This window comes from Octopus sinensis, linkage group LG1, assembly GCF_006345805.1.
Source record: "Octopus sinensis linkage group LG1, ASM634580v1, whole genome shotgun sequence".
NCBI classification, from domain to species: domain Eukaryota; kingdom Metazoa; phylum Mollusca; class Cephalopoda; order Octopoda; family Octopodidae; genus Octopus; species Octopus sinensis.
Window position 1 is genome coordinate 205,394,127 of NC_042997.1, and position 26,379 is coordinate 205,420,505.

The 26,379-nt window shown below is 38.4% G+C and overlaps 1 protein-coding gene and 1 long non-coding RNA gene across 3 annotated transcripts in view; one reads left to right on the forward strand and one right to left on the reverse strand.

Annotated features, from left to right (window-relative positions):
* The window catches only part of LOC115211026 (protein mono-ADP-ribosyltransferase PARP14-like), a 72,932-nt gene extending 52,103 nt beyond the window's left edge, over window positions 1–20,829 (reverse strand). Inside the window, exons 1-2 of one of the 2 annotated variants that reach the window (XR_003881459.2) lie at window positions 20,765–20,829; window positions 7,026–7,060 (exon numbers count right to left, since the gene is read on the reverse strand). Coding sequence is in view for 1 of the 2 variants with exons in the window: in XM_029779898.2 (XP_029635758.1) it covers window positions 7,026–7,060; window positions 18,380–18,387 (43 nt within the window). In the remaining variant the exon portion in view is untranslated. Of the gene's footprint in view, window positions 1–7,025; window positions 7,061–18,379; window positions 18,403–20,764 lie in introns of those variants that run through there. The other variant, XM_029779898.2, reaches the window with a different exon arrangement.
* On the forward strand, window positions 13,339–19,172 carry LOC118765963. The gene is made up of 3 exons (XR_005001870.1): window positions 13,339–13,473; window positions 17,523–17,526; window positions 19,162–19,172. It is a non-coding gene; the product is annotated as an uncharacterized LOC118765963 (long non-coding RNA).
* Window positions 20,830–26,379: the final 5,550 nt, after the last annotated feature.

The window sequence follows — 26,379 nt, forward strand, 5'->3', positions numbered from 1 at the left end:
AGTTTGCTGCTACTCTCATTTACCCTGAAGTACCGGAATATTACACATACAACAACAATAATTGGAAGCGCAGGTCACATGGAACAGAACTTGACAATGGCCCGGTGTTTCTAGGAGAACGTCATGAGCGTGTGTATAATATCATCCTACCAAACAGGAAATCTTCTTTTGAGAATGCTACTTCATGTAGTTACTGGACCGAAGTGCTTTTGCTGATCTTCGCATGGTTGATGGTATATCTGCGCCACTTACAGGAAAGATGTTTGAGGTGCGGACTTCTTCTCAATGACGACCACTTACACAGGACATTAGCAGAGACCTCAAATTGTAAACTGCCATGGCAAATGCGTCGATTGTTTTGTAGCATATTAATCCACTGTAATCCCAGCAACCCTCTTAACCTTTGGGAATCGTTCAGACAGAGCCTATCAAAGGACATACAGGCTAATTTAGTGCTACGTGATGGCAACGACGATGTTTATAATGAGGCATTAATCGACATGAACAGACATATCAGACGCTATGTTATACGCGGTTTAAGTGAATTCCATCTGCCAACACCTGTCCATCATGAAGCGCCTTTGGATGTTGAATACATGTCAGAAAAAAACTACAACATTGCCGAATTGACGGAAACAATTACGCGAGATGAACCAAGACTTTTGCCTGAACAAAGAGAGATTTATAATGAATTATTGACAGCGTTAGATTGAACCAAGGAAAGCTTTTCTTTTTGAATGCTCCAGGTGGTACTGGTAAAACTTTCGTTATCAATTTGATTCTCGCAAAGCTGCACGCTGAATTGCCATTGCATGTGCCTCAAGTGGTATTGCAGCGACACTGCTTCAAGGCAGCCGTACGGCACATAGTGCATTCAAATTGCCCATGGACATTGGAAAGAAAGATAATCCTATATGTTATATAGATCGTAGTTCCTCAAGAGCAAGACTTCTTCGTGAATGCAGTCTTTTTATTTGGGATGAGGCTACAATGAGTAATAAGGCCATGTTTGAGGCTCTTGACAGAACTCTCCAAGATTTGCGTCACAATACAAAAATAATGGGTGGAGCTACGTTTCTCATGGCAGGAGATTTTCGACAAACTCTTCCTGTTGTCCGAGCAGGCACTAGAGCCGATGAGGTTAATGCATGTATAAAGCATTCTTATGTGTGGCACACTGTTATCAGTCGCCATCTTCAAACAAACATGAGAGTCCACCTACATGGTGATGTGGAGTCTGAGGCTTTCGCAAAACACCTATTAGATCTTGTGATGGAGTTTTTGCCTTTCGTTGATGATGAGCATATTCGGTTGCCTTTTGGGAATTTCGTTCCAAATGTAGAAGAACTTATAAGAGCCGTTTTACCTGACATCGAAACCAACTTCCAGGATCTCGATTGGCTAAGAGCAAGAGCTATTCTATCGCCTCATAATACAACAGCTCATGCTACAAATAAACAAGTACTTGATATGAATCCTGGTGAGATAGTTTCTTTCATGTCCATCGATACAAATAAAGATGAGAATGATGCAGTCAAAATCCACCCGAGCTACTCAACAAGCTAACACCTCCGGGACTTTCCACCTCATTATTTGTGTTTGAAAGTTGGTGCTCCAATCATGGTGCTCAGAAATATGGAAACGCCTGAAATATGCAATGGAACCCGAATGGTTATTAGGAGGATTCAAAGCCATGTTATAACTGCTGAAATTTTGAGTGGACCATTTGTAGGAACAATCAAAATGATACATAAAATGAGTATTTCACCCTCTGATGTTCCCATTCAGTTTAAACGCTTTCAATTTCCGATAAAACTATGCTTCGCGATGACAATCAACAAGTCACAAGGACAATCACTGGAAATTGTAGGCATTAACCTGTCACAACCGGTTTTCAGTCATGGTCAATTGTACGTAGCCTGTTCTCGAGTTGGAAATCCACATAAACTCTTCATTCTTGGCAATCATGAGCGCACAAGGAACGTGGTTTATCAGGAGGCTCTGACAAAAGAAACTGATTGTAAGTCATGAAATTTTGCTTGATTTTTATTTTGCACCTCTTCATTCTTGAAAATAAAGACATTAAAAAGAACATGGTTCATAAAGAACATTGAGTTCAGATGTTGCAAACATTTGATCCAACTCATTCTCTTTATTCCTCATTTTCCGATTCCTTCTACGTCTCATTAAACGGTTTTGTCAAGTTATTGTTTCTTCGCTAACATAAGACATTCATAAAGTGAATGAGTTGTTAATTACATTTTATACACTATTCCATTGTTTAGGTGGTGTCGAAAGGACTGGCATGTGTCACCATATAAACTCTCTCAGTCAAACTCCCAACTCATGAGTTCACATCGTGATACTCTTTCTACAAAACTAAGCTGGGTGTGAATTCTAATTTCATTCACTATTACAGATTTTTAAAGTTTTGAAACAAACACATTGCCTCTTTCGTTTTAAAACAATAAAACAATACTACCTTAATACATTGGTCCAACAAACAAAACATCCAACACTCTCATTCTTTTATGTATCTGTCTTCCTCCATCACTCACTCACTTTTCTCCCTTCCTTTCAATTTCTATCTATAACGTCGTTTCACAGCGTCTACCTCCCTTACATTCACTTTCTCTTTATAACGTCATTTCACAGCGTCCGTTATCCCCCCTCCCTGCCTTCCACAGCGCTTTCACACACTCTCACTCTCTACGTCTGTCTGCATTCATAGAGAATTGTCATTGCCACCACCACAACTCAATCATGACAACAAATATTATGAATCAGATATTTATTGGGTTAATTTATATATGTGTGTGTGTATCTATATATAAATATGTATATATAATAATTTTTATATACAAAGTGCATATATCTGTATTCATATATATATATATATATATATATATATATATATAAATATATATTATATATATATATATATATATAATATATAAATATATATATATATATATATATATATATATATATAAATATATAAATATATATATATATATATTATATATAAATATATAAATATATATATATATATATATATATATATATATATATATATATAATTTGTATACATTTATATATATATACCACACTCTTACCCGTGCGTAGAGCGGGTCACCTTCAGCTAGTCTCTTATTATAAAAGGCAGATTTTATCTGCCTCCCAAACCATTTGTCTATTATACAAATCTACAATATAGAATTTCTTCAATTAGAATTTACCTATCATTTTTACGAGTAGAATCCATCGGGTCGTGGCAGGTACAGTTTTTCCAATTTCACCCCCAATTTTTCAAAAATTCGAGAAAACTCAATATTTTTAGATTTCCCTCTTTCATTTTAACTGCTTCACTCATACCATTACCACCACACTTTCTGCTACTTTCTCTTTGCAAGTGTGCAACAATTAAAGTGAAACTTTTTATATAACAGGGATGAACTGCTTCACTCATGCTATCACCCTAATTTCTCCTACTTTCTCTTTGCAAGTGTACCTTAAACCACTACTCAAAAAAAAAAAACAGCAAACAGAAACAAATAAATACATAACGATTTACTCCTCACACAATTTCTTCAATTAGAGTTTACCTATGATTTTTCCAAGTACTTCCATTCGGTCATGCCATACAAAATTTCTTTCAATTTCACCCCCAATTAAGAAAAAATTCGAGAAAACTCAATATTTTACCATTTCACTCTTTCACTTCAAAGCCTTTACTCTGCCTATTACTCCCACTTCCTCTTTACACACATAGACACGCAAATATATACGACAGTGTCAATTGTTGAAAGAAATTATAAGCTAACGTGCGTGTGTATGCGTGTGTGTGTGTGAGTGTGTGTGTGTGTGTGAGACAGGGATGAGCCATTCAGACTGGTCATCCCTTTTTGCTAGAAGAAGATCCCCTGTGGTCTTATATGCTACACCACTGGTTTTCAGTTCAAAAAGGACTATTCATTATAATACATCAGTTCCACACATTTACCCTGGTTCCATTTCGGACAACTGCACAAACATTTGCCATTTGACACGTGTATGTAAACAAATTCCTTTCTTAAAAATTTCAATTCATTTTCTTTTTCAATTTACGTTTCTATACACTTTACGCAAATATTTGATTAAACAACTAAAACACTTCATATTTCGAACATGTACGTAAACTACTTCCATTCTTGCAAATCTAACTTTCTTTTCTTGCTTTTAACTGAAATTTCAATACATCTTACACACTCTGTCACTATACTTGCATAAAAAATTTCTTTCAGCTGCTAATATTTATTTCTTTTCCTTCCACAGTTTACATTTTTCCACATTTCATTCACATTACAATTTCTATCTTTAAGCAACTTTCACCCTTTCTTTTTCACATAAAATGCCACCGAAAAAGAGAAGTCGCCTCGGCCACCATACTGCAGCAGCAGCGGCGCAAAAGGCGATTATCGCAAACGAGTCTTCCGACAAAAAGGCTTTCAGACTTTCACAGACCGCCTTACGTTCAGCACAATCACGAGCTGCTGAAAATTTACAACAGCGCAACCCACGCCTAGCAAAAATGGCTTCATATGATGCTGCTTCCACGGCTTCAGACGGTCCGGAAACAAGGTCAAAGCGCAGCGCCATAAAGGCTTCTGCTGTTGCTGCACAAAGGGCTTCAGAGGACCCACAACAAAAGGCCACTCGACTGGCTACAAACGCTGCGGCTACTGCTGCTTCAACATTTTCGACACATTCCCATGACTCAGACCAGCAACGTTCTACATTCCAGCGGAACAGTCGACGCCACGGTCTGACGAGTCCAAACAGCCCTTACTGGCATCTACGGGCTTTCAAGTATGACCCCAACTTCAATTACTCAATGCACGCTGACATAAATATTGGGGAAATGTGCTTCAATTGCCAATTCTGCAATACTAAAAAGTGGGCTGGGGAACCACCTGCGATGTGCTGTTTAAACGGTAAGGTCAGCTTGCCCCCTCTTCGGGAGCTGCCAGACCCTTTGAAGGAATTATTTACTGGTTCTACCTCAAGGTCATCAAAATTCCTTCAATTCATCAGGAAGTACAATTGTGCATTTCAGAATACTTCTTTCGGGCCTAACGTTGTCAGAGAAACTGGTTGGATGCCTACTTTCAAGGTCCAGGGCCAGGTGTACCACCTTATTGGGTCACTCCAGCCACTACAAAATTGCAAACCTTCGTTCCTTCAAATTTATTTCATTACAAATTACAATAGGCAACTTGATTTGCATTTCGACGTAATTCCACAACCCGCAAACACTGACGCTGACAATTTCGACAGAGACGTGCTGCTCACTCTGCAAAACATGCATCATGACCACAACAGGTATATTTCCAGTTTCAAATACGCCTTGGAAACAGCCCCTTCACCAACATTCACCATTGTCGTCGATGCTGACAAAAAGCCTTCTGGGGAGCACGCACGCCAATATAACGCTCCTTCATGCAATGAAGTGGCCATAGTTCTCCATGGTGAACAGCACAAGCAGCGAGACATAGTTCTTCAAAGCCGCGACAGTGGTCTTCAGCATATTAATGAGACGCATCGGTCATATGACACCCTGCAGTATCCCCTTCTTTTTCCGTATGGAGAAGACGGGTACCATTTCAGCATTCCTCACCACAAACCAAACGAGCCCTCGGCTGCGACATCTAAAACCGTTTCATGTATGGCTTTTTACTCATACCGCTTCATGACAAGGCATAATGATTTCAACCCCCTGCACAGATCACGGGAACTGTTTCACTGTTTGCAGTTGACATGGCTGAAAAAGATGGAGTCCGAGAGACTGTGCTTCATCAAATTGAATCAGAAGCAGCTGCACTCAGACTCCTACATCCATTTGCGTGATGGCATCAGGAATGACACTGACGCCCGCAATATCGGCAAAATGTGCATTCTCCCCTCAACCTATACAGGGGGCCCACGGTACATGCACGAGCGAACACAAGACGCTATGACTTACGTTCGGCATTATGGGCGACCCGATTTATTCATTAACTTTACATGTAACCCAAAGTGGGTTGAGGTAACGCGAGAACTTCTCCGAGGGCAGCAGTACTGTCATCACCATGATATTATTGCAAGGGTTTTCAGGCATAAACTGGCTAAGCTCATTCATTTAATTAAAAAAGGGCAAGTTTTTGGCCCTGTCTCTTGCCTACATAGGAAATCCACTCTCTTTTAACACAGCATGAAGTTTTGTAACAGCACATCCGCTGCCATTCGTGCAAAACGAAGAGACCCTATTCACCTGTGAACGTTTTACATCGCCTTCCACGAATATCAAATTCTTACAATTATGAGAACAATAACATGGCTCTTTTCAAGGTAACCTCGCATTCAATTCTTACACCATTCTACGAGGGGGTAGGAACCCCTTTACACGGCTTTCTTTACACTTACAAATACATTCATTCGCCGTAAACTTATATCAATATTTGCCTGAATAATCATCATAATTCAGTGCAATATTTAACAGTACTTTCAAGCAATTCAGCCCCGAGCAATGCCGGGCAATTCTGCTAGTATATATATTATATATATATATATATATATATATATATATATATATATATATATATATGTATATATATATCTATATATCTATATATTATATATATATAAGAAAAATGTGTGTGTGTGTTTATCATTTAATTGACTGAGAGACACGGCAAAAGAAGCAGCATCCTTTGTTTCCAATCTTCTACAGAAACATGTTTGTTATTAGAGGAATATTATCTTGCTTCAAAACAGGTGAAGGTTGGTGACAGGAGAGGCACCCAGCCATCGAAAATGCTGCCTCAATGGATTCCATCTTATCTATGCAAGCAAAGGAAAAGAGGCTGCTAAAGTAATGATGATTTTTATGATGATGATGATGATGGGTAAAGGTTTTATTTCTGTAATTTTTCACAAGTCTTATTTTTGAAAATTTAAGTCGAAAAGAGAAAATTTTACAAAACTATGATTAAAAAATAAATAAATACCTTTCTCCGCCATGATTTCAACGGGTATTTTTGCTCTGCAAATGAAAATAAAATAATTAGGAAAAACATTGTTACGGTATTAAATACATCATTTGTTGTCAAAGTAAATTCTCTCTCTCTCTCATATAATTACAGTTAAGAGAGAGATCAGAACAACTGGGCAGGACTCAGACAGGAATCCATCTCCCCCCTTTACCATTCAGATTCCTCAGTCAAATGCAATGCTTGTCTATTCACATTGTTTTGAATCGATGCCATTATCTCATAGCTTAAACATTGTGATAACGTGATTATTTTTTTAGCATGACATTGTAGGGCAGGTGTTCCAGGGGCTGGATCTTGCCAGTTTAAATATAAAACAAGTTATATGTTTGGGCCAGTTTAAACGCTAAAAGGTTAATTGTCAACATTGTGCAAGGTAATAAGGTTTACGTGTGTTTGTGAGAATGTACAAAAGATATTTTCACATTTAACAAAGTCAGCTGAATAACGTGTTAGCCAAACGTGTGATAGAAAATGAATGCACAAATGCCTGTGTTTATAAAATCAAAATGTTTACCAGTTGACAATGGTTGACAGCAAGCAAAAACACTGTCCAGTTTTTAAGCTGGTAAGAGGTATTGTCATGGAATGTGCAAACAAGGGGCTCTGTATGATTTTGCTCAAAATGCAAGTGAGTCTGCAGTGTGTCTACCATCAGCAAGTGAAGTCTGCATATGTGTGTAGTAGGTTCAGAGAAAGATGTGCAGCAGTTGGACAGTCTTTTCCCAGTGTGTTTTCTGCCAACAACACCTTGGTCTTGAACCACATAATACAGCAATGGTGATTGGTCAATTGTTTCGTTGGGGTTGTGGTACTCCTGTCACAATGCCAGTCACCGTGACTCCAGCTAAAATGTGGAAAGCAAAGAAACCAAAACCTGCTGCGTTTCGTTTTTTAACAGATTAATGTGCAACTTTTGGGTTACAACTGGCCAATCAACAAGGCTCAGCAAATTCTCAACAAGCCATTCTTTGATGCCTTACCAATGCATTACATAAAGAATCTTCAAAGTTGAATGTAATTAGGAGTAAGTTGACTGTGCTTGAGGTTGTTTTACCAATCTTTGTGCATATAACATGAATAGACATTCTCTCTTACTGCTTTGATCAACCAACTTACAACACACATACACACACACAGTGTCTCTCCCCCTCCCCCCTCTCTCGTAATGAAACTCTAAAAGGCAACATATTATTAAAGACAAGCATTTACATTAAAATTAGATTTAGACAACTTATTTTCCTGTGCATACACTTGATAAACCTCATTCAGATGTTTTACATGTTTTGTAAATACAACTATCTTACAACTTACGGAAAAATAGGTGTTCTTTCTGTTGTACAATGCCAAAAGTTCTGGTTTCAATTTCACCAATTGTATTTCATTTGGAAAATGAAAGGCTGCCACAAAATGAGTAAGACAAGGTACTATGTGCTGCTTCAGTTCTTCAGAAAACAGACTCATACACATCAATATTCATTCGAAAACATCAGAAACATTCAGACATGCCAAAAGAATAACATTTTAAAATCTAAATCAAATGAAAGAGGATCAGGGAAAAAATGGCACAGGATATGAAATTAATGAAATTAGACTAAATATAAGAAAACCCAACATAAAATATTCTTCTTCTTCTTCACGATCTGCTGGAATGTTCTGTTCGTGATACATTTACCCACCATGCAGTTAAAGAGAAGAAATTACTGAAATTAGTCATTACTCGTAACTTTTGGGAAACTTGAAGATTATCAAATTAGACATTAGTATGAGGAAAAATTGACTTGGAATCCAGCAGAGAAATCAATATTGATTGTTTAGCATGAAAAATTATCCAGATATTTTATTAGCAACCTCAATTACAATTGCAGAGAAATTTCTTGACAAAAAAAAGGGGACCTGCCCCTTGACTATGCTTTGTACTTCCACAACTTCAACAGCAACAACCAGTTTTTACCCCCAAGTATAATGTAATCTCTATTTTTCTATGTGGATTTTAAAAAAATAATTTTGAAAGAAGTTAAAAATTCAAAATTGGGGTGGGGGGTGGGGGGGAGTTAAGGTTATTAACATTTTGAAAACGTATTTTGGAGACAAAATCCTAATCTTCTATATGGAAGACAGGAACCGAAGAAATTTTGGTAAAAAAATAATGAGGGGAAGATAAAGTTTCTAAATACACTCATCACAAATACAAATTGCAACATTAAAAAAAAGGTCATTTCAATTAAAGTTGAGCTGTAATTTTTTAAGTCATACTGAAATTTTACAAAATTCCGTTTATTAAATCTACAAAAATTTATTTATTTGAGCAGTTCAATAAATAAATTTTTTCCCAACCATTATTTCCAAATTCATTAGCAGATAATTAAAGAAAAAATGGCAGTTATTTGCAGCTATTCCAAAAGACCACCTGCCCCTTTCTCAAGAGTCACATGTCTAAGTAAAAATGAGTGGTGCCCTTTCCATGACAAACATTAAGCAGATGATATTTAGCTGTCTGCAATATTATTAAAAAAAATTGATTTCAATTGGAGTCAAACTGAATCTTTCTCCCTTTGAACATCAAATTTACACACCTATGTCAATTTTAATCCCTTCAAGACCTGAAAATTTGGGGGAGGGGGATGAGTCGTGTACATTGGCCCCAAAACTCAACTGGTACTTATTTTATTGACCCAGAATGGATGAAAAGCAAAGTCGACCTCGGTGGAATTTCAACTCAGACTAACAAAATATGTATATAGATATGTGTGTGAGTGTGTGTGTATACACATACACACACACACATATCTATATGTGTGATATCTAACCAGTTTTCGCTATTTAAATTAGCTTTTCAAGGGACATTGTACAGTAATCAATACTTGTGACAAAGGGGTCTCGCCATTTTGGATGCTTGAAAAATAAGAGTGTGGACCGAGGGAAGTAACAAGGGGCAAGGGGGCAACTAATTCCTAAGTATAATTTTTGAAGTTGTCAAGTTTGTTTATTAAGGTGTGGTCTGTACTTTTGTATGTATTTCTTTACTACCCACTAGGGGCTAAACACAGAGAGGACAAACAAGGACAGACAAACAGATTAAGTCGATTACATCGACCCCAGTGCATAACTGGTACTTAATGTATCGACTCCGAAAGGATGAAAGGCAAAGTCGACCTCAGAGGAATTTGAACTCAGAACGTAACGGCAGACGAAATACAGCTAAGCATTTCACTCGGCGTGCTAACGTTTCTGCCAGCCCACCGCCTTTTGTATGAACAGGTTTTCCTTGTTTAGGCGTTCTGGTAAGGAGATCGAATCTTTGAATTCGTATACTGGAAAGATTTGGAAATTCAGCATTTTATTTCTTGCACATCTATCAACATGTTCGCTAAGGGCTATCTGCCTGTATTGAGGAAACGAATCTGTTCTTTATGCAGCGTGACTCTGCATCTCAAAGTAAGGCTCATTTGGCTCACATAAATGTGGCCACATCCTGAGCAGGTTTGGACATAGTTAAGGTTCTGGGAAGCATATGTGAAGTTGGTCTTAATTGAGAATTTTACTCCTTGCTGGAATATAAATTCTGAGCCTTCAGTTAGGTATGGGCATGTACCACAATTAGGTCATCTGCATTTTTAACTGTTGGTATCATATGTATTGAGTATAGTTTTGCATTTGTTAGGAGTCTCTTGAGTGATTTGTCTTGTCCTTTGCATTTTAGTAATTTATGTGGATTTAGGATGTTGTTCATTTTTGGGTCTTGAGTGAGCAGAGAGAGATTTTGTCTAATTGTGTTGTATGCTTCATTGGTTGTGGGTTGATATGTATGGGAGTGATTTAAAGTGAGGTGTGGTGTTTTGTTTTGTTGCCCTTAGTATGTCTGTGTCCAATTTCTTGGCACATTCAATTCCATGGTCTATAAGTGTAGGTGGGTATTGACGTTCAATGAGTGTTATTCTGAGGTCTTGTAGGCAAAGTTCCCGAGTGGTTGTGTCAGATACAATTGTACAGATCCTTTTTGCAAGATTGAATGGGATACTTATTTTGGTGTGTTTAGGATGGCATGAACTGAAAAGGAGATACTGTTTTGAGTCTGTTGGTTTGTAGTAAATGTCAGTTGCAATTTGGTTGTTGGATTTTTAAAATCAAAATGTCCAGAAATGGGAGCTGTTTCTTGCTATATTCCATTGTAAATTGAATGTTGGGGAAAATATTGTTCAGTGTGGATATAAAATCCAGGAGTTTATCATAGGTTTCATTCCAGATGATAAAACAATTGTCTAGGTACCTTTTTCAGTTTTCCCTTATATACTGGTGGAATGGGGTTCCAAATTTTTGGAGCAAAACTTCATATAAGGTAGATTCAAAGAAAACCATTATTAGGTTTGCAAGGACAGGTGCTGCTTTTGTTCCCATCGCAATACCGTATTTTTGGTGGTAGTATGTTGCATCGAATAGGAAGTAATTATTTTGTAGGATGAACTTCAAGGATTCAATGACAAAAGTCTGGTTTATGCGATCCAGGAGAACTTCAGGGTATTTTTCTAACCAGAATTTTATTGCCTCTATTCCGTAGTCATGTGGAATGTTGGTGTAGAGGTTGATGACATCGAAGGAGACAAATAGAGCTTCTTCATTGGTGGTTTTTGGTAGATGCTCTAGCATGTCCAGATTGTCTCTAATGAAACTTTTAATGTATTTGAGGAAAGGTTTCAATAGTATGTCCAGAAATTTGCTTAGGCAGTGTGTTTCACAGGCTGGGCCCACAATAATAGGTCTTCTGGTGTTGGGATATTTATGTATAGACCTGGATTTCATTTGCAGGCATTGGTAATAATTTGACTCTTGTGGATTTTGAGGAGGCCATAGAAAAGGCTTGGTTTGCATGTCATCAACCTCTACACTTCTCAACATGTTTGTTTCTGTAGCTGCTCTTTAGCAAAGCAGTTCCTTCCTTCACCACAGTCCTCCATGTTGTTCTGTCCTCAGCCCTCTCTTCCCAGGTGCTGACATCCACCTCACACTTGGAAAAACTAATTTTGCAAGTGTCCTTATGCCTCAGTTTTGGTCTTCCCCTTGGTCTCTTGCCCTGAGCCAGTTTTCCATAGAGCAGTTGCTTCAGGATTCGATGGTCATCCATTCTCCTAACATGCCCCAGCCACCTCAGTCTTCTCATACACAAGAAAGCTGTCATGCTTTGAAGATTTGCCTGCGCCAGCACTTGAACACTGGTAACCTTGTCACGCCATGTTAGCCCTAAGATCTTGCGGAAGCATCTGAGATGGAAAATGCCGAGGCACCTTTCCTGTCTGCTGTACAAGGTCCATCTTTCAGATCCATAGAGGAATGTGCTGAGAACAAATGCTTCATAAATCCTGATCTTTTTATCTTGATGTCTAATCTCTTCTTCTTCCATACTCGTTTTGTCAGCCTTCCAAAAGTTGTTGCTGTCTTCCCTATCCTGACATTAATCTCATTCTCAAGTGTAGTAGTAGAGGAAATGGTAGACCCTAGATAGAAGAACCTGTCCACTGTCTCAAGCTGTTTGTCATCAAGCTTGATATGGTCCTTCACTGTACCCTCCAGAGTGAGGATGACTGTCTTCTTTACACTGATGACCAAACTGAAGGTTTTGCATGCTGATGATAGGTGGTCCATCATTATTTGTAGATTTAATTCAGTGTGAGCAACAAGTGCCACATCGTTGGCGAAGAGAAAATCTCTTATTGTTGCTCTATTGATCTTAGTCTTGGTCTGAAGTCTAGAAAGATCAAAGAGAGACCCATCAGTTCTCCAACAGAGGTAGACATCTGCAACTCTTGAAATGCATACTGCAGCAATACAGCAAAGTAAATGCTGATTGGTGCGAAGACACAACCTTGTTTTACTCCGATGTTGATGTTGAGGCTATCTGATATTAAACTCTCAAACTGAATGGTGGCCTTCATGTCATCATGGAATGAAACAAAGAGCTGCAGTAGTACTGGGGGACAGCCACATTTTCCAAGCACCATGTACAGTCCCGATCTGCTGACTGTATCTAATGCCTTTGTCAGATCGACAAATGCTATATATAGTGGGAATTGCTGCTCCCAGCATTTTTCTTGCAGTTGACGAATGGAGAAGAACATATCCGTTGTTGAGTGGTTAGATCTAAAACCGCACTGGCTCTCTTGTAGTACTCTTTCTGCTGGCTTTTGAAGTCGTTTCATAATGATCCTCACAAAAGCTTTTCCAGTGATGCTCAGAAGTGAAATGCCTCTGTAATTATTGTAATCTACCTTGTCCTCTTTATTTTTGTAGAGAGTGATGATCTCGGGATCTCTCGTATCCTGTGGAATTTTCACTTCCAACCAACACGTCTTTAGTAACTTGCATAAATGTGGAAGGAGGGCATCTTTGTTCTCTTTCAATACTTCAGCAGGTATATTGTCATTTCCAGGTGTTTTTCCGCTGGCAAGTTCATTGATTGCAGTGGAGAGTTCTTCTTCCGTTGGTGGTATATCAAGTTCTGTCATTTCGGGGAGTTGAGGAATGGCCTCATCAAGCTGTCTATCAACATCTTGCTCCTTTGTGTCTTCTTGTCAATCAGCTGGTTACCTGTTGCAGACTTGAGAGGTGCCACTTTACTCACTGTTGGTGCGATAGCAACTCTAATCTTTTCAAACATTTTCCTGACGTTACCCATGTCACTCACCTGTTGAATTTCTAAGCATAAGTTATCCCACGCTGGTTGGCACATTTTCTAGTTTCTTTTGGAAGGTTGGATTTTGCAGCACGTAGCTGTTGCTTTCTACTTTCTATTGGCTTTCTCTTGTGCTTTATGAAGAACTTGCACTTTTTCTCAAGTAATGGCATTAGTATTGATGCATTGGCTTTGATCTAGTCATCCTTGGAAAGTCAATCTGTTCCAAAGGCCCTTGACGCAGAATCATATATTGCTGATTTCATGTTGTTCCATATGTTGTCAGGGGATGGGCTATCTAAATTTTGGAGCTGTTCTTCAACATATTCTTGAAATTTGGTTCTCATTGCTGGATCTTGGGTGTTTTTTGTGTTGTTCTTAGGTTTTTTGATTTTTCGGCTCTTGGTGGATTTTTTTTTTGTGACCATCTTTACCACAGATGATCTGTGTTACAGTCCGCACTGTGGAAGGATCTTGTTTGCTTCACAGTGTTGACATCATTCTTTCTGATGATGATGAAGTTAATCTAGTGCCAATGACCTGATCTTGGATGGCACCAAGAAACTTTATGCCAGTCTTCGCCATTGTAGAAGGTGTTTGTAATGTACAGGTTGTTATTTGTGCAGAATTCTAAGAGTCTCTGGACATTCTCATTGATTTTCCCCAGTCCAAACTGTCCAAGGCAGTTGGGCCATGCTTGGTGACCAGCACCTACTCTTGCATTGAAAGTGCCCATGAGAAAGAGTTGGTCTGCCTTTGGGACACTATTGATCACATCCTGAAGTTCCTCGTAATACTGATCTCTCTTATTTTCTGCTGTTACAATCGGGGCATAGGCACTAATGAGATGGTTCCTTCCAGTTTTAGTCCCCACTTCCATGATAGTGATGCGCTCAGATATACCTTGAGGAGTACTGATCTTGTTCAGCAATCTTCTGTGTACTGCAAACCCCTACACCATGGATTCTCCTCTCATCTTCTCCAAGACCCTTCCAGAAGAATGTGTGATTTCTTTCCCTAATGGAACCAGAGTCAGCAAGTCTTGTCTCTTGCAGGGCAGTGATGTCTACATTCAGTCGGGTGAGCACCCTGTCAATGATTGCTCTTTTCCTGGTGTCCTCTGTCTTGTCCAGGTCTGTAATGTCCCTTTCAGTTGTCATTGTTCTGACATTCCAGGTCCCCTGTTTCAGTGGGATCAATTTCAGTTTTCTTCCTCCTTTGCCAGGTGCTGGGCTTTACATCTGCTTTTCAGTTTTTATCCTAGCTCCATACACGCTGAGCAGCGGACATACGTGGTGGATCAGCACCTTACTGACTGGGGACTGTCCAGTTTAGGACAGGCGGTAGCTGATCAATGTGATTGAATAATCACTCCCATCATCGAAGATGACCCATGGCGACATCCCGCTTCACCAAATAAGGAAGCCTTATAACCCATAATCTGCCACTCCTGTGTTGTTTCCCTTGCCTCTTACAGCAAGGATGAAGAGTCCTCTCTAAATGCTCTTTTTTTTTTTTTTTTTTTTGCAGCATCCTCCCAGAAATTCTAAGTCCTTGGCTAAATGCCTGGGCTCTGAATGCATGGAGAACATGCCTTACCCAACTTGCACAATCCCCCTCTCAACTTCATTGATTTACTCCAAAGGAGAGACAAGGTCAATACAGGGGCTGCCAGAAGATAGTTTGGATCATTCCTCCCTATCAACTGCCTTAGGGGCCCCCTCTCCGGAATTTCTGTTTGAGTTTACTCCTTTAGCCTTTCATACTCTTGTATGTGTCTACAAGGCAGCAGAAACAGCTGCAGGTTGTACCATCTACTGTCATTTTGGTAGCAGCACTAGTCTAACCTGACACATACTCACACACACACACACACACACACACAAGGATATACATAAATAAATAAATAAAAATAAAGTGTAAAATGATATATTTAGATAAGACATGCCATTAAGAAACAGAAAATAATATATATACATAAAAGTAAAATATATATAAGTAGAAATATAATTTAAAATATGACATATATACATATATTACAGACTTTTTTTTCTTTTACAAACATTTTGTTGGATGGCCATTTGAATGTTCATGAGTTCCTCCGCCCTTTGACGGGTCTTATTTTTCGTCCTGCTAGTTGTCCAACCAACCCTCCTCACCAAGCAAGCTGGGTGGGGTTGCCAGTTTAGTCGCCAACGACACGACCATGCAACAGGTTATACTGGGTTACATGTTACCAGTAGCACTCTAAAGTGACCTAACATATATATTTTTATATTTCTCCTAAATATACATATATATGTTAAGCAGACCCCTTCCTAGTTCGAGGTGCATTTCCTTAACTGCAACATATTCATTGATTCATTCATTCTATTAAAGTTTTATCACACAATTACTTGTCTCGTTAAACTATGCTAAGCAGACCCTTCCTAGTTCGAGGTGCGCCCGCCCTTCCAACCCCTCCACCTGTACCGGAAGTTCCTATCCTTGTCATCCCTGGGTTGCCTCCCACAAACACTTCTAAAGGCTTTACACCATCCCCACCCCTAGTTTAGGGCTATCTCCTATATAAGGTAATGATCATATAGTGCAAAAATATGAAAGAGTAGTGTTGTGCAGGTTGAACTGAAGGCTATTGTACTGTTTGTTTATGAATTCTGCCAAATGCGAGTTTTCTTTTCAGGTACATGAAGCGACTGTCCCCCGTCCCAGGGTCTCATGGGCCCAAACCTCCCACACCCTCAACATTGGCACACTGAAAGGTAGGTCTAGTGAGATTGTTGAGATGCTTGAACGGAGAAATGTCGATATGTGCTGCATCCAAGAAATAAGGTGGAGAGGAGGTTCTGCTAGGTTCCTCACAGGCAAAGAACAAACCCGAGCAATGCCGGGCTATACTGTTAGTATATATATATATATAGTAGAAGGACCTGAACCCTTCAAAGGGATGTTTAGCATCCAAGTTCCTGAAGAAAATCCTAATTTGTGATTTCAAAAGTATTATATTTTCCTCAAAGTTACAAGGAAAGAACTGGGACCTTGTAAATCTTGTGAATTTTCCAAAGTCTCCCCCCCCCACCTACCCGCCCCGTTGCTTTCCATGCATTTTTGTTTTCATATTCGTTTCCTATGTGGATGTGCAGTAGAAAACCAAAATCATTTTCCTCAAAGTTATGATGAAAAACATCGGATCTTGTGAATTTTCCAAAGTCCTCTCCACACCCCCATTGCTTTCCAGGCTTTTTTGCTTTTATATTCGTTTCCAACACCTTTTTTTTTTCTTTACACCTGTTTCATTATTCTTTTTTCGATTTCGTTTCCAGGTAACAATGTCAACATTAACCAAACATATTTCTGTTTACTTTCTCTGTTCATTTGGATAAGCTGTAGAAATTGTTGCGCGTGTGCACACACAAATGCAAAAGTATTCTCCAGACATTTAGCTGTTATTTTTAGCATATCGAGTTTCGTGGTGAGCGCTTCGCATGCCCTGATTCTTAACAGACAAAACAGATGTTCATCTTCACTTTTAGACAGCGGGATGAGGTGGCGAAGGGGTGTGGATCAATTTCTGCGTTTTTCATAGAAAATTCCAAATTAAATCCCATCCTGCACCTTATTCTTAATCTCCACGTAGATTGGAAAAGAAAATTAGGAAAAAAAGTTTAAAATTAAAAAGGAGGGGAGGGGCAATTAGAAATTTTGAAAACGTGGGTTTTTTTTTTTTTTGTATATTCGGAATCTCCGTCATGGAAAACAGGAATCCAGTGAAAGAAAGAGTCGGAAAGGTTGGTTTCGGGGGCGGTGACTGTTTGCTAGCTCCACCAATAATAAGCCATACCCATTTCTCTGAAGGTTACTGGGAAACAAAGTTGGTGGGAGGGGGCACACTTTTGTAGACCAATAAAAAGGATGAAGACGAGAGAGAGAGTGAGTCGGAGGAGAGGAGAGAGAGAGAGAGAAAGGAAGAAGGGAAAGAGAGAAAGAAAACATGTAAACAAAACCCATTTGTCAGGTCACGGCCTTTTAACGCCACACCCAAGAAATCAAAATGAAAGCAATCAAATTAAGACTGAAAATGAATCTCAGTAAAAAAGGTGAGGTAACGTGTAATTATATTTCCGTAATCAACAAACATTACAGAGTAACCTTTTACTAAAGCGGCTTCAATTAATAGGAAACCTGTTGGGAAATCTTGGATAAATAATTCCCACGTTTTCGATGATAACAAATTATTCCGATTTCGCTAAAAACCACACGGCATTTCCAACTCTGAATCTGTCCCCCCCCCCTGCATTTATCGATGTACACAGGTATTGTATATGTGTGTGTATATGTATGAAATGTATACTATATCTGTGTGTATGTATGTACGGTGTATTACATCAATTAATATAGAACCGAAAGAAAAATAAACAATTGTCCTTCTAGGGTGTGGCCTATATGAGGAGATTTGGCTGCCATTTCGAGCTTGACACGCGTTCAAACTTTCAACATAATTTTATGGAAATCACGTAAAAAAAAAAGTCACAGGAAAACGGTGGGGGTTTTGTCCGTTGGGGGGATTATCCTAGGGGGAGGGAACATAAATTATTTGTGACTTTATTACCGGTCACCATTTTATGACCAGAAAAACATGGCATACCTACACATGTGCCCCTTCGTCGGTTTTGTTTCTTCATAACTTTCAGAAGCTGTAGATTCGCTTGAAGAGGGAAAATATCGATGGCTTTGCAGACATACATAATGACACACATCACATATACCGGTACTTGTCAAGTGTAGTGGTCCCTGTTTCGCGCGCGCCAGACGTAGGTACTCGATACTCGAGATCCTACGAGGTGACTTGCGCATGCGCAGTGCGCGATTCGCGCATGCGCGTTAACCCCCCCCCCCAAAAAAATACGGATTTTTTTAGATACCTTTCTGCTTTTTAAGACAAAAAGGTGTTGCATTTCACTAAAAATATATATGTGTGTGTGTGTGTGTGTATATAAACATTTTCAATTTTACAAAAAAAAATTACATAGTCGCTTTCCTCGCGGATTTACAGATAAATGAATTAATTACTATTTTACAGAATAAAATTAATTCAAGGCATAGTAAACTTCGCCAATATTAATAATATTTTTTGAACAAAGTAAATAATTTATAAAACTTAAATAATAATTTTTTTTACACAAACGCGAACGTATATAATTTGTGAAACTTTTTTTTTTTTTACAGACGTATATAATTTGGTAAACTTAATGAATTAATTTCTTCTCATCATCATCATCGTTTAACGTCCGTTCTCCATGCCAGCATGGGTTGGACGGTTCGACCGGGGATCTGGGAAGCCAGAAGGCTGCACTAGACTCCAGTCTTATCTGGCAATGTTTCTACAGCTGGATGCCCTTCCTAACGCCAACCACTCCGAGAGTGTAGTGGGTGCTTTTTACATGCCACCCGCACAGGTGCCAGGCGAGGCTGGCAACGGCCACGGTCGGATTGGTGCCAGTCGAGGCGGCTCTGGCATCGGCCACGATTCGGATAGTGCTTTTTACGTACCACCAGTCCAGGGGTCCTGGCATTTGCCGGGTGCCACACTTGCCCCAACATGTCTTCGCAAGCAAAGGGGGTTGGCATGGGTGCCTGTCGTGGGATGAGTTCGATATCAACTTCGCTTGCCTCAACAGGTCTTTGTGTATAAATGTATAAATTTTTCGCACTAAATTCTTTCCGTAGAATTTATCAAAAACGCGCAAAATTATTCCGTAGAATTTATCAAATTAAAAAACGCAAAATTAATATATTTTTTGAAATTGCAAATTATTTAGAATATAAAAATATACAAAAATAAAACAAATGAAGTTAAGTTTAAAATAAATGTGATACCTATGCTCTGTAAGTTGCTTCTTTTGTCCAATTAATATAATATATCAATAATTTGTTCACACTTCAATTTACTATTTTCTAGAAATGTTCCTTTTCTAATTGAAACCATATATAACTCCATCCAACAGATTTTTTTTAGCTACTCCCTCATGCTAGAAATTTTTTCTCACGTGATCATATCAAAGTGAAAAGCTTTGAATTACACGCGCTTTCGGTGGGGTTCACTAATGTTCACTAATTTGTTCACTAATGACCACCACCGATGCGCGCGTAATTCAAAGTTTTTCAATTATATTTTTAGTGAAATCCAATACCTTTTTGTCTTAAAAAGCAGAAAGGTATCTAAAAAAATCCCTTTTGGGGGGGGGGTTAACGCGCATGCGCGAATCGCGCACTGCGCATGCGCAAGTCACCTCGTAGGATCTCGAGTATCAAGTACCTACGTCTGGCGCGCGCGCGAATTCGCGTGTGCGATACCGGAACCACTACACTTGACAAGTACCTACAAAACTTCAATTTCCATTGTATGTATGTATGTATGTATGTATGTGTGTATGTGTGTATGTGTGTGTGTGTGTGTGTATGTATGTGTGTGTGTGTGTGTGTATGTGTGTATGCATGTATGTATGTATGTATGTGTGTGTGTGTGTGTGTGTGTGTGTATGTAAGTATGTATGTGTGTATGTATGTATGATGTATGTATGTATGTATGTAGTGTGATGGAGGAAAAGGACAACAGAAAAAGAAGCAAACGGGAGAAAGAAATACATACATACATATAATACATGAATGTATGTCAGTATGTATGTGTGCGAAACCACCGATTTTTTCACCTTAAATTCCAATTTAATCATAATGTACACCACCTAATAAAAGGTATTTTGTAGAAAATTTCACTAGGATATATATATATAAAGAGCAGTTTGCTGTTTCACCAAAAAGGAGAATTACAATTGCCACTAAATGTGACTGGTGTGTTACGAAACACCTACATTATTAGAAATAAGAGCTAAGCCATTCAAATGAGAAGACGAATTTGTGTAGTAATAATGTAAAGGAAAAGCATTGAAAGCGATTTTGTGAAATATTTGTAAAGCAATGGAGAGACGGTATTAAAGAAATTAAATTAGGAAGATGTAAAACGAAAACTTACCTCGTAACAACTCTGAGCAAAAGTGAAACTTGATTCTTTATCTAATCGTTTTTAAGCTGTTTAACAACAACTTTGTATGACATCAGTGTTTTTCCCAGAAAAAACACTTACCCTCCGCCCTCTTTTATACAATTTATTTTCCAAGAAAACTTTGTGATAAAATTTTATTATTATCTAAAACAGACGACATAAAAAAAATACTTTTCAAAAGAAGAAAAAAACTGTCTCTGCATCTCTGCATCCAAGGCTTCAAGAATAGAATTACGGGCCTGTATTTATATAATACATTTCAAAACAAATATAAACGAAAAATAATAATAATAATAATAATAATAATAACGTATTTATGAATCTGATCATTAAATCGCCAACAAACATAAAAAAATAAACCCAGAGAAAGAACAAGTGAGCAGCAGGAACCAAATTGGGTAAAATTACAGATTAACACCCGCACGATTTTCACTAAGGAAAAAAAAAAAAAAACTCGGATTTTTTGCGTGGAATCAAGTACCCTGACCTCCTAATAAGCTGCAAATCCCATATTTTGGGCCGGAATTGCTCCGGAAAGGGGGGGGGTCACCCCCCCCCCCGGAATTTTCACAAGGAAAAAAAACAAACTCAGTGAACAAATTATTGATATATTATATTATTGGGCAAAAGAAGATTTAGCAAAGGGAATAGCACAGGAATGTCGTATAGCAAATGTAGCCGTAACAGATTGGAGAAATTTTTTGCCGTGATATATGTGCAGTATATTATGTTGCCCAATAATATAATATATCAATAATTTAGAAAAGGAACATTTCTAGAAAATAGTAAATTGAAGTGTGAACAAATTATTGATATATTATATTATTGGGCAAAAGAAGATTTAGCAAAGGGAATAGCACAGGAATGTCGTATAGCAAATGTAGCCGTAACAGATTGGAGAAATTTTTTGCCGTGATATATGTGCAGTATATTATGTTGCCCAATAATATAATATATCAATAATTTAGAAAAGGAACATTTCTAGAAAATAGTAAATTGAAGTGTGAACAAATTATTGATATATTATATTATTGGGCAAAAGAAGATTTGGCACACTGTCATGCTTTTAGCTGTCAGAAGTGAAAGTCGTCAACTTCATGTATTTACGTCAGGTTTATACCTTCACTGTTAGGTTTATAAAACAATTGAAGTTCAGTTTAAAGTTTATAAATAAATACATTTCATTTCATGTTCTGTTTAAACTTTATAAACAAATATATTCTTGCAGTGTGTGTATATGTGGCTATATGTCTGACTAATGTGTGTGTGTCTGTATTTATTGTATGTGTGTATAAGTAGTTATATGCTTATATTATCCATTATAGTAATATTTGTCTGTTGAAACCCGTTTTAAGGCGGTCAATAGTTTAATTAAAGATGTGTCTATACATATATATATATATATAGGTGTATATATATATATTTATATATATATATGTATACACATGTATATATACACCTGTATATATATATATACATGTATAGACACATCTTTAATTAAACTATTGACCGCCTTAAAACCGGTTTCAACAGACAAATATTACTATAATGGATAATATAAGCATATAACTACTTATACACACATACAATAAATACAGACACGCACACATTAGTCAGACATATAGCCATATATACACACACACACACACGTGTATGATTGGTGTATGTGATCGGCGGTGGTGGTCATTTGTGCAGATTTGGTGTGATTTCTTTCTTAAAAACAATAATGAATAATGCAAGAATATATTTATTTATAAAGTTTAAACAGAACATGGAATGAAATGTATTCATTTATAAACTTTAAACTGAACTTCAATTGTTTTATAAACCTTGGTACGTACAGCTAAAAGCACGACAGTGCCATTTATATAATTAATTCCTTAATTTTATTCTGTAAAATAGTAATTAATTCCTTTATCTATAAAATAGTACAAATATTCTGCAAATCCGCGAGGGAATCGCTATGTTGTCACTCAGCCAGCTAGAAATAGCAGCCAGATTTCCCTCCAATAACACATGCACGCTATTGGAAAGACTTCCTCCCAAAGTTTTTTGGGTTCGGAATTGGTCCGGAAGGGAGGGACCCACCCCCCGAATTTTCGCCAAGGAAAAAAATTCTTTTTAAATTCGTCACAGTGTACAAAGTGAGTTGTGATTACCAACATAGTGTTGTTGTATGAAAGCATGCGTATAGTAATTGTGTCTGTATGTCCGACAGAAGGTGCAGATAAAGGTGCATGCGAATACAACAGAAATACAGGTAAAATTACAGAGCTTAAGAGAAGTCTCAGCATACACAGGTAAAAATTCAGACAAACTGCTACTTACCTCTTGCTGTCAAAAAAATGGATTAATTCTCAGCAAAACATACTGTTATGTTAGACCAGTGGTTTTCAACCAGGGTTCCACAAGAAGTTGCAAAACTGCTAAAATCGGCAGTAATTTTTAATTCTCCTGTGCAGATATGTGTGCATAAGACTATTAAATTATTGCACAGGAGTTCCTGGAGCCAGTGGAATGTTTCCTTGGGGTTCCGCTCCAGCAAAAAGTTTGAAAAGCACTGTGCTAGACCAACGTTTTACGAAAAAACAAAAATTAAAATCTTTCGCGTGCAAACTAATTTTTGTGTGTGTATATATATGTATGCATATATATATATGTATGTATATATATATATGTATGTATATATATATGTATGTGTATGTATATATATGTATGTGTATGTATATATATGTATGTGTATATATATGTATGTGTATGTATATATATGTATGTATATATATATATATATGTATATATAAATATATGTAGATATGTATGTATATATAAATATATGTAGATATATATATATATATATATATATATATATATATATATATATATATATATATATGTGTGTGTGTGTGTGTATATATAAACTTAGATATGTTTCGACCAAAGATTGGTCCATGCCATGTCTAACTTAATAGCACCACCTGATAGGATTATCTAAATCCTGTTTGAGTCAAGTTTTGTTTATGGTCCATTCAAGTAGTGAGTTTTTGTTGGGTGAGTTGTATTCAATTATGGGTGGCTTATCTGGTATTCCTTGAAGGAATCTATCCAGACTCCGTATATATATATATATATGTATGTATATATATATTTTTCTTTTTTCTAGTTTCAGCTCAGAGCTGCGGCCATGCTGATGCACCGCCGTTTTGTGCTACACTGTTATTACAACGAACCTCGTCTAATATGTGGCACTTGGTGAAGAATGGAGTTTGATACAGCTACTCTCATTTGCACCTCTCGCCGTGAGGTAGGTTCATCTGGGACTCTTGACAGGAAGATGTCCAGCTTTGATTTAAAAACCGCTACATCTACTTTGTGCAAGTTCCTCAGACTCTTTGGGAGAATATTAAAAAGCTGTGAGCCCTTGAAACCCAGGTTGTTGCAGAAGCTGGTCCTGAAGCGTGATGGCATTGCTGGGATCTTTGGCACTATGCAGTGTCATCCCATTCTGGCATTGGTGTAGGTTTCAATGCCAAAATTTGGCACAATTCCTTCCAGGATCTTCCAGACATATATTACTGCATACCTCTCCCGTCTTCTCTCCAGGGAGTAGAGTCTTAGCTGTTTCAACCTTTCCCAGTAGCTGAGCTGTTGCAAAGAGACGATCTTCTTTGTGAATCTTCTCTGGATTGCTTCAAGGTCCGCTGTTAATTTTACACTGGTGGGTGACCATAGCTGTGAGCAGTAATCCAGGCGACTGAGGACGAATGTCCGCCAGAGGACCATCATGGTTTCCTTATCTCAGGTTCTGAATGTTCTTAGGATCCATCCAGCCAGTCGTCTGCACTTTGTCGCCATCCTTGTAATGTGCACTTGGAAAGAGGTATCATCACTCATGTCGATACCCAGGTCCCTCACAGACTTAGGCTCTGGGATTGAAATTCCCTGTGGACCGGTGTATCCTGTAAGTTGAATATTCAGTTTTGGATGCTGGTAGTGCAGGGCCTGGAATTTTTCAGCATTAAACTGCATATTATTATCCTCAGCCCATCTGTAGATTGAGTCCAACTCCTGCTGCAGGTGTGCAACATCGCTGGGGTTCTGTATTTTCTGTGAGACTTTCGTATCATCTGCATAGCTGGCCAGAGTGGCTATCGACATTTGAGGGCATATCTGAGAGGACCACTATAAAAAGCAGTGGTCCCAAGACAGTGCCCTGTGGAACACTGCTCACTGTTTGTGTGTTCATATAGGTGGATCCATTAACCACTACTGCCTGACTCCTATCTTTCAGGAAGTCATGCAACCACACTCCAAGTTTTCCAGCTATGCCAAGGTCACGTAGTTTGTGGCATATCATACCATGATCCTCCTTGTCAAAAGCTTTTGCAAAATCAAGGTAGATTACGTCCACATTTGATTTGTTGAGTTACTGCCTCAACACCCAGTCATAATGCTGTAAGAGCTGGGTCAGGCAGCTCCTACCTGGTCGAAAACCATGCTGGGTATCACTCAGCAAGTTATTTTCCTCAAGGAATGCGATTAGTTTCTTTCTGACTATCCTTTCCATGACTTTGCTGATGTGTGAAGTCAGAGAGATAGGCCTATAGTTTTTGGCATCTGCTCTACTTCCCCCTTTATGTATTGGGCATATTATTCCCTCCTTCAGCTTGCTTGACAGTTTGCCATTCGCAAGAAAGCTCTGGAAGAGAATCTTGAGGGGTTTTGCCAGGGCATGCTTACACGCTTTGAGGAGGATGGCTGGGAAACCATCTGGACCAGCAGCTGAGTTTGTGTCAACTTCATTTATGGCTAGTAGGACATCTTTTTTGCTAATGTCAATACATTCTATTGTAACTGCCTCACTGGTTATAGGCGAGGCGGCAAAGAAGTCCACTGGTTCGTTCACTTGTCTGTGTTCCAACGGGGTGGTAAAGACACTTTTGAACTGGTCATTCAGCATCTCACTGATCATAGTTGGACTGTCTGTGAGGGAGCCATCCTTTTGGAGGAAGGGTCCTATCTTGTAGTGCACTGAGACTGTTTCTTTCGCGTAATGAAAGAAGGCCTTTGGGTTTGATTTAATGTTTTTTATAACCTAGGCTTCTTTGTCTGCTTTCTCCTTCACATAGGATTGTTGCAGCCTTTTTTCGATCTCCATCAGTGTTGTTTTTAGGCGGGACGTTTCGCTACTTTTGGGATGTTGGTTGAGACGATTTGCAACCTTCGTCCGTCGTCTCATGAGGATCTTCCTGTCTCTTGGAATCTTGCTCCTATTTGTTTTGGCCTTGTGCTCTGGGACATATATCTGGCATACGGCTTGCACAGAAGACATGAAACATTCTAGTTTCATGTCAATGTCTGGTGTGGAGAGACATTCCGGCCAGTCCTCTCTGAGGATCTCTTTTGGGATCGATTTCCAATCTGCTTTGTGGAAGTTCAGATTGGAGAGATTTCGGGTGCTTCCTTTAGGCTGTATGTCTCTGGTTACTTTTGGCCAGATCATGTTGTGATCCGAAACTGATGTCGGTGTCACTTTCACATCATGAATGATGTCCATATTGTTCGTGAAGCAGAGATCCAGAATGTTA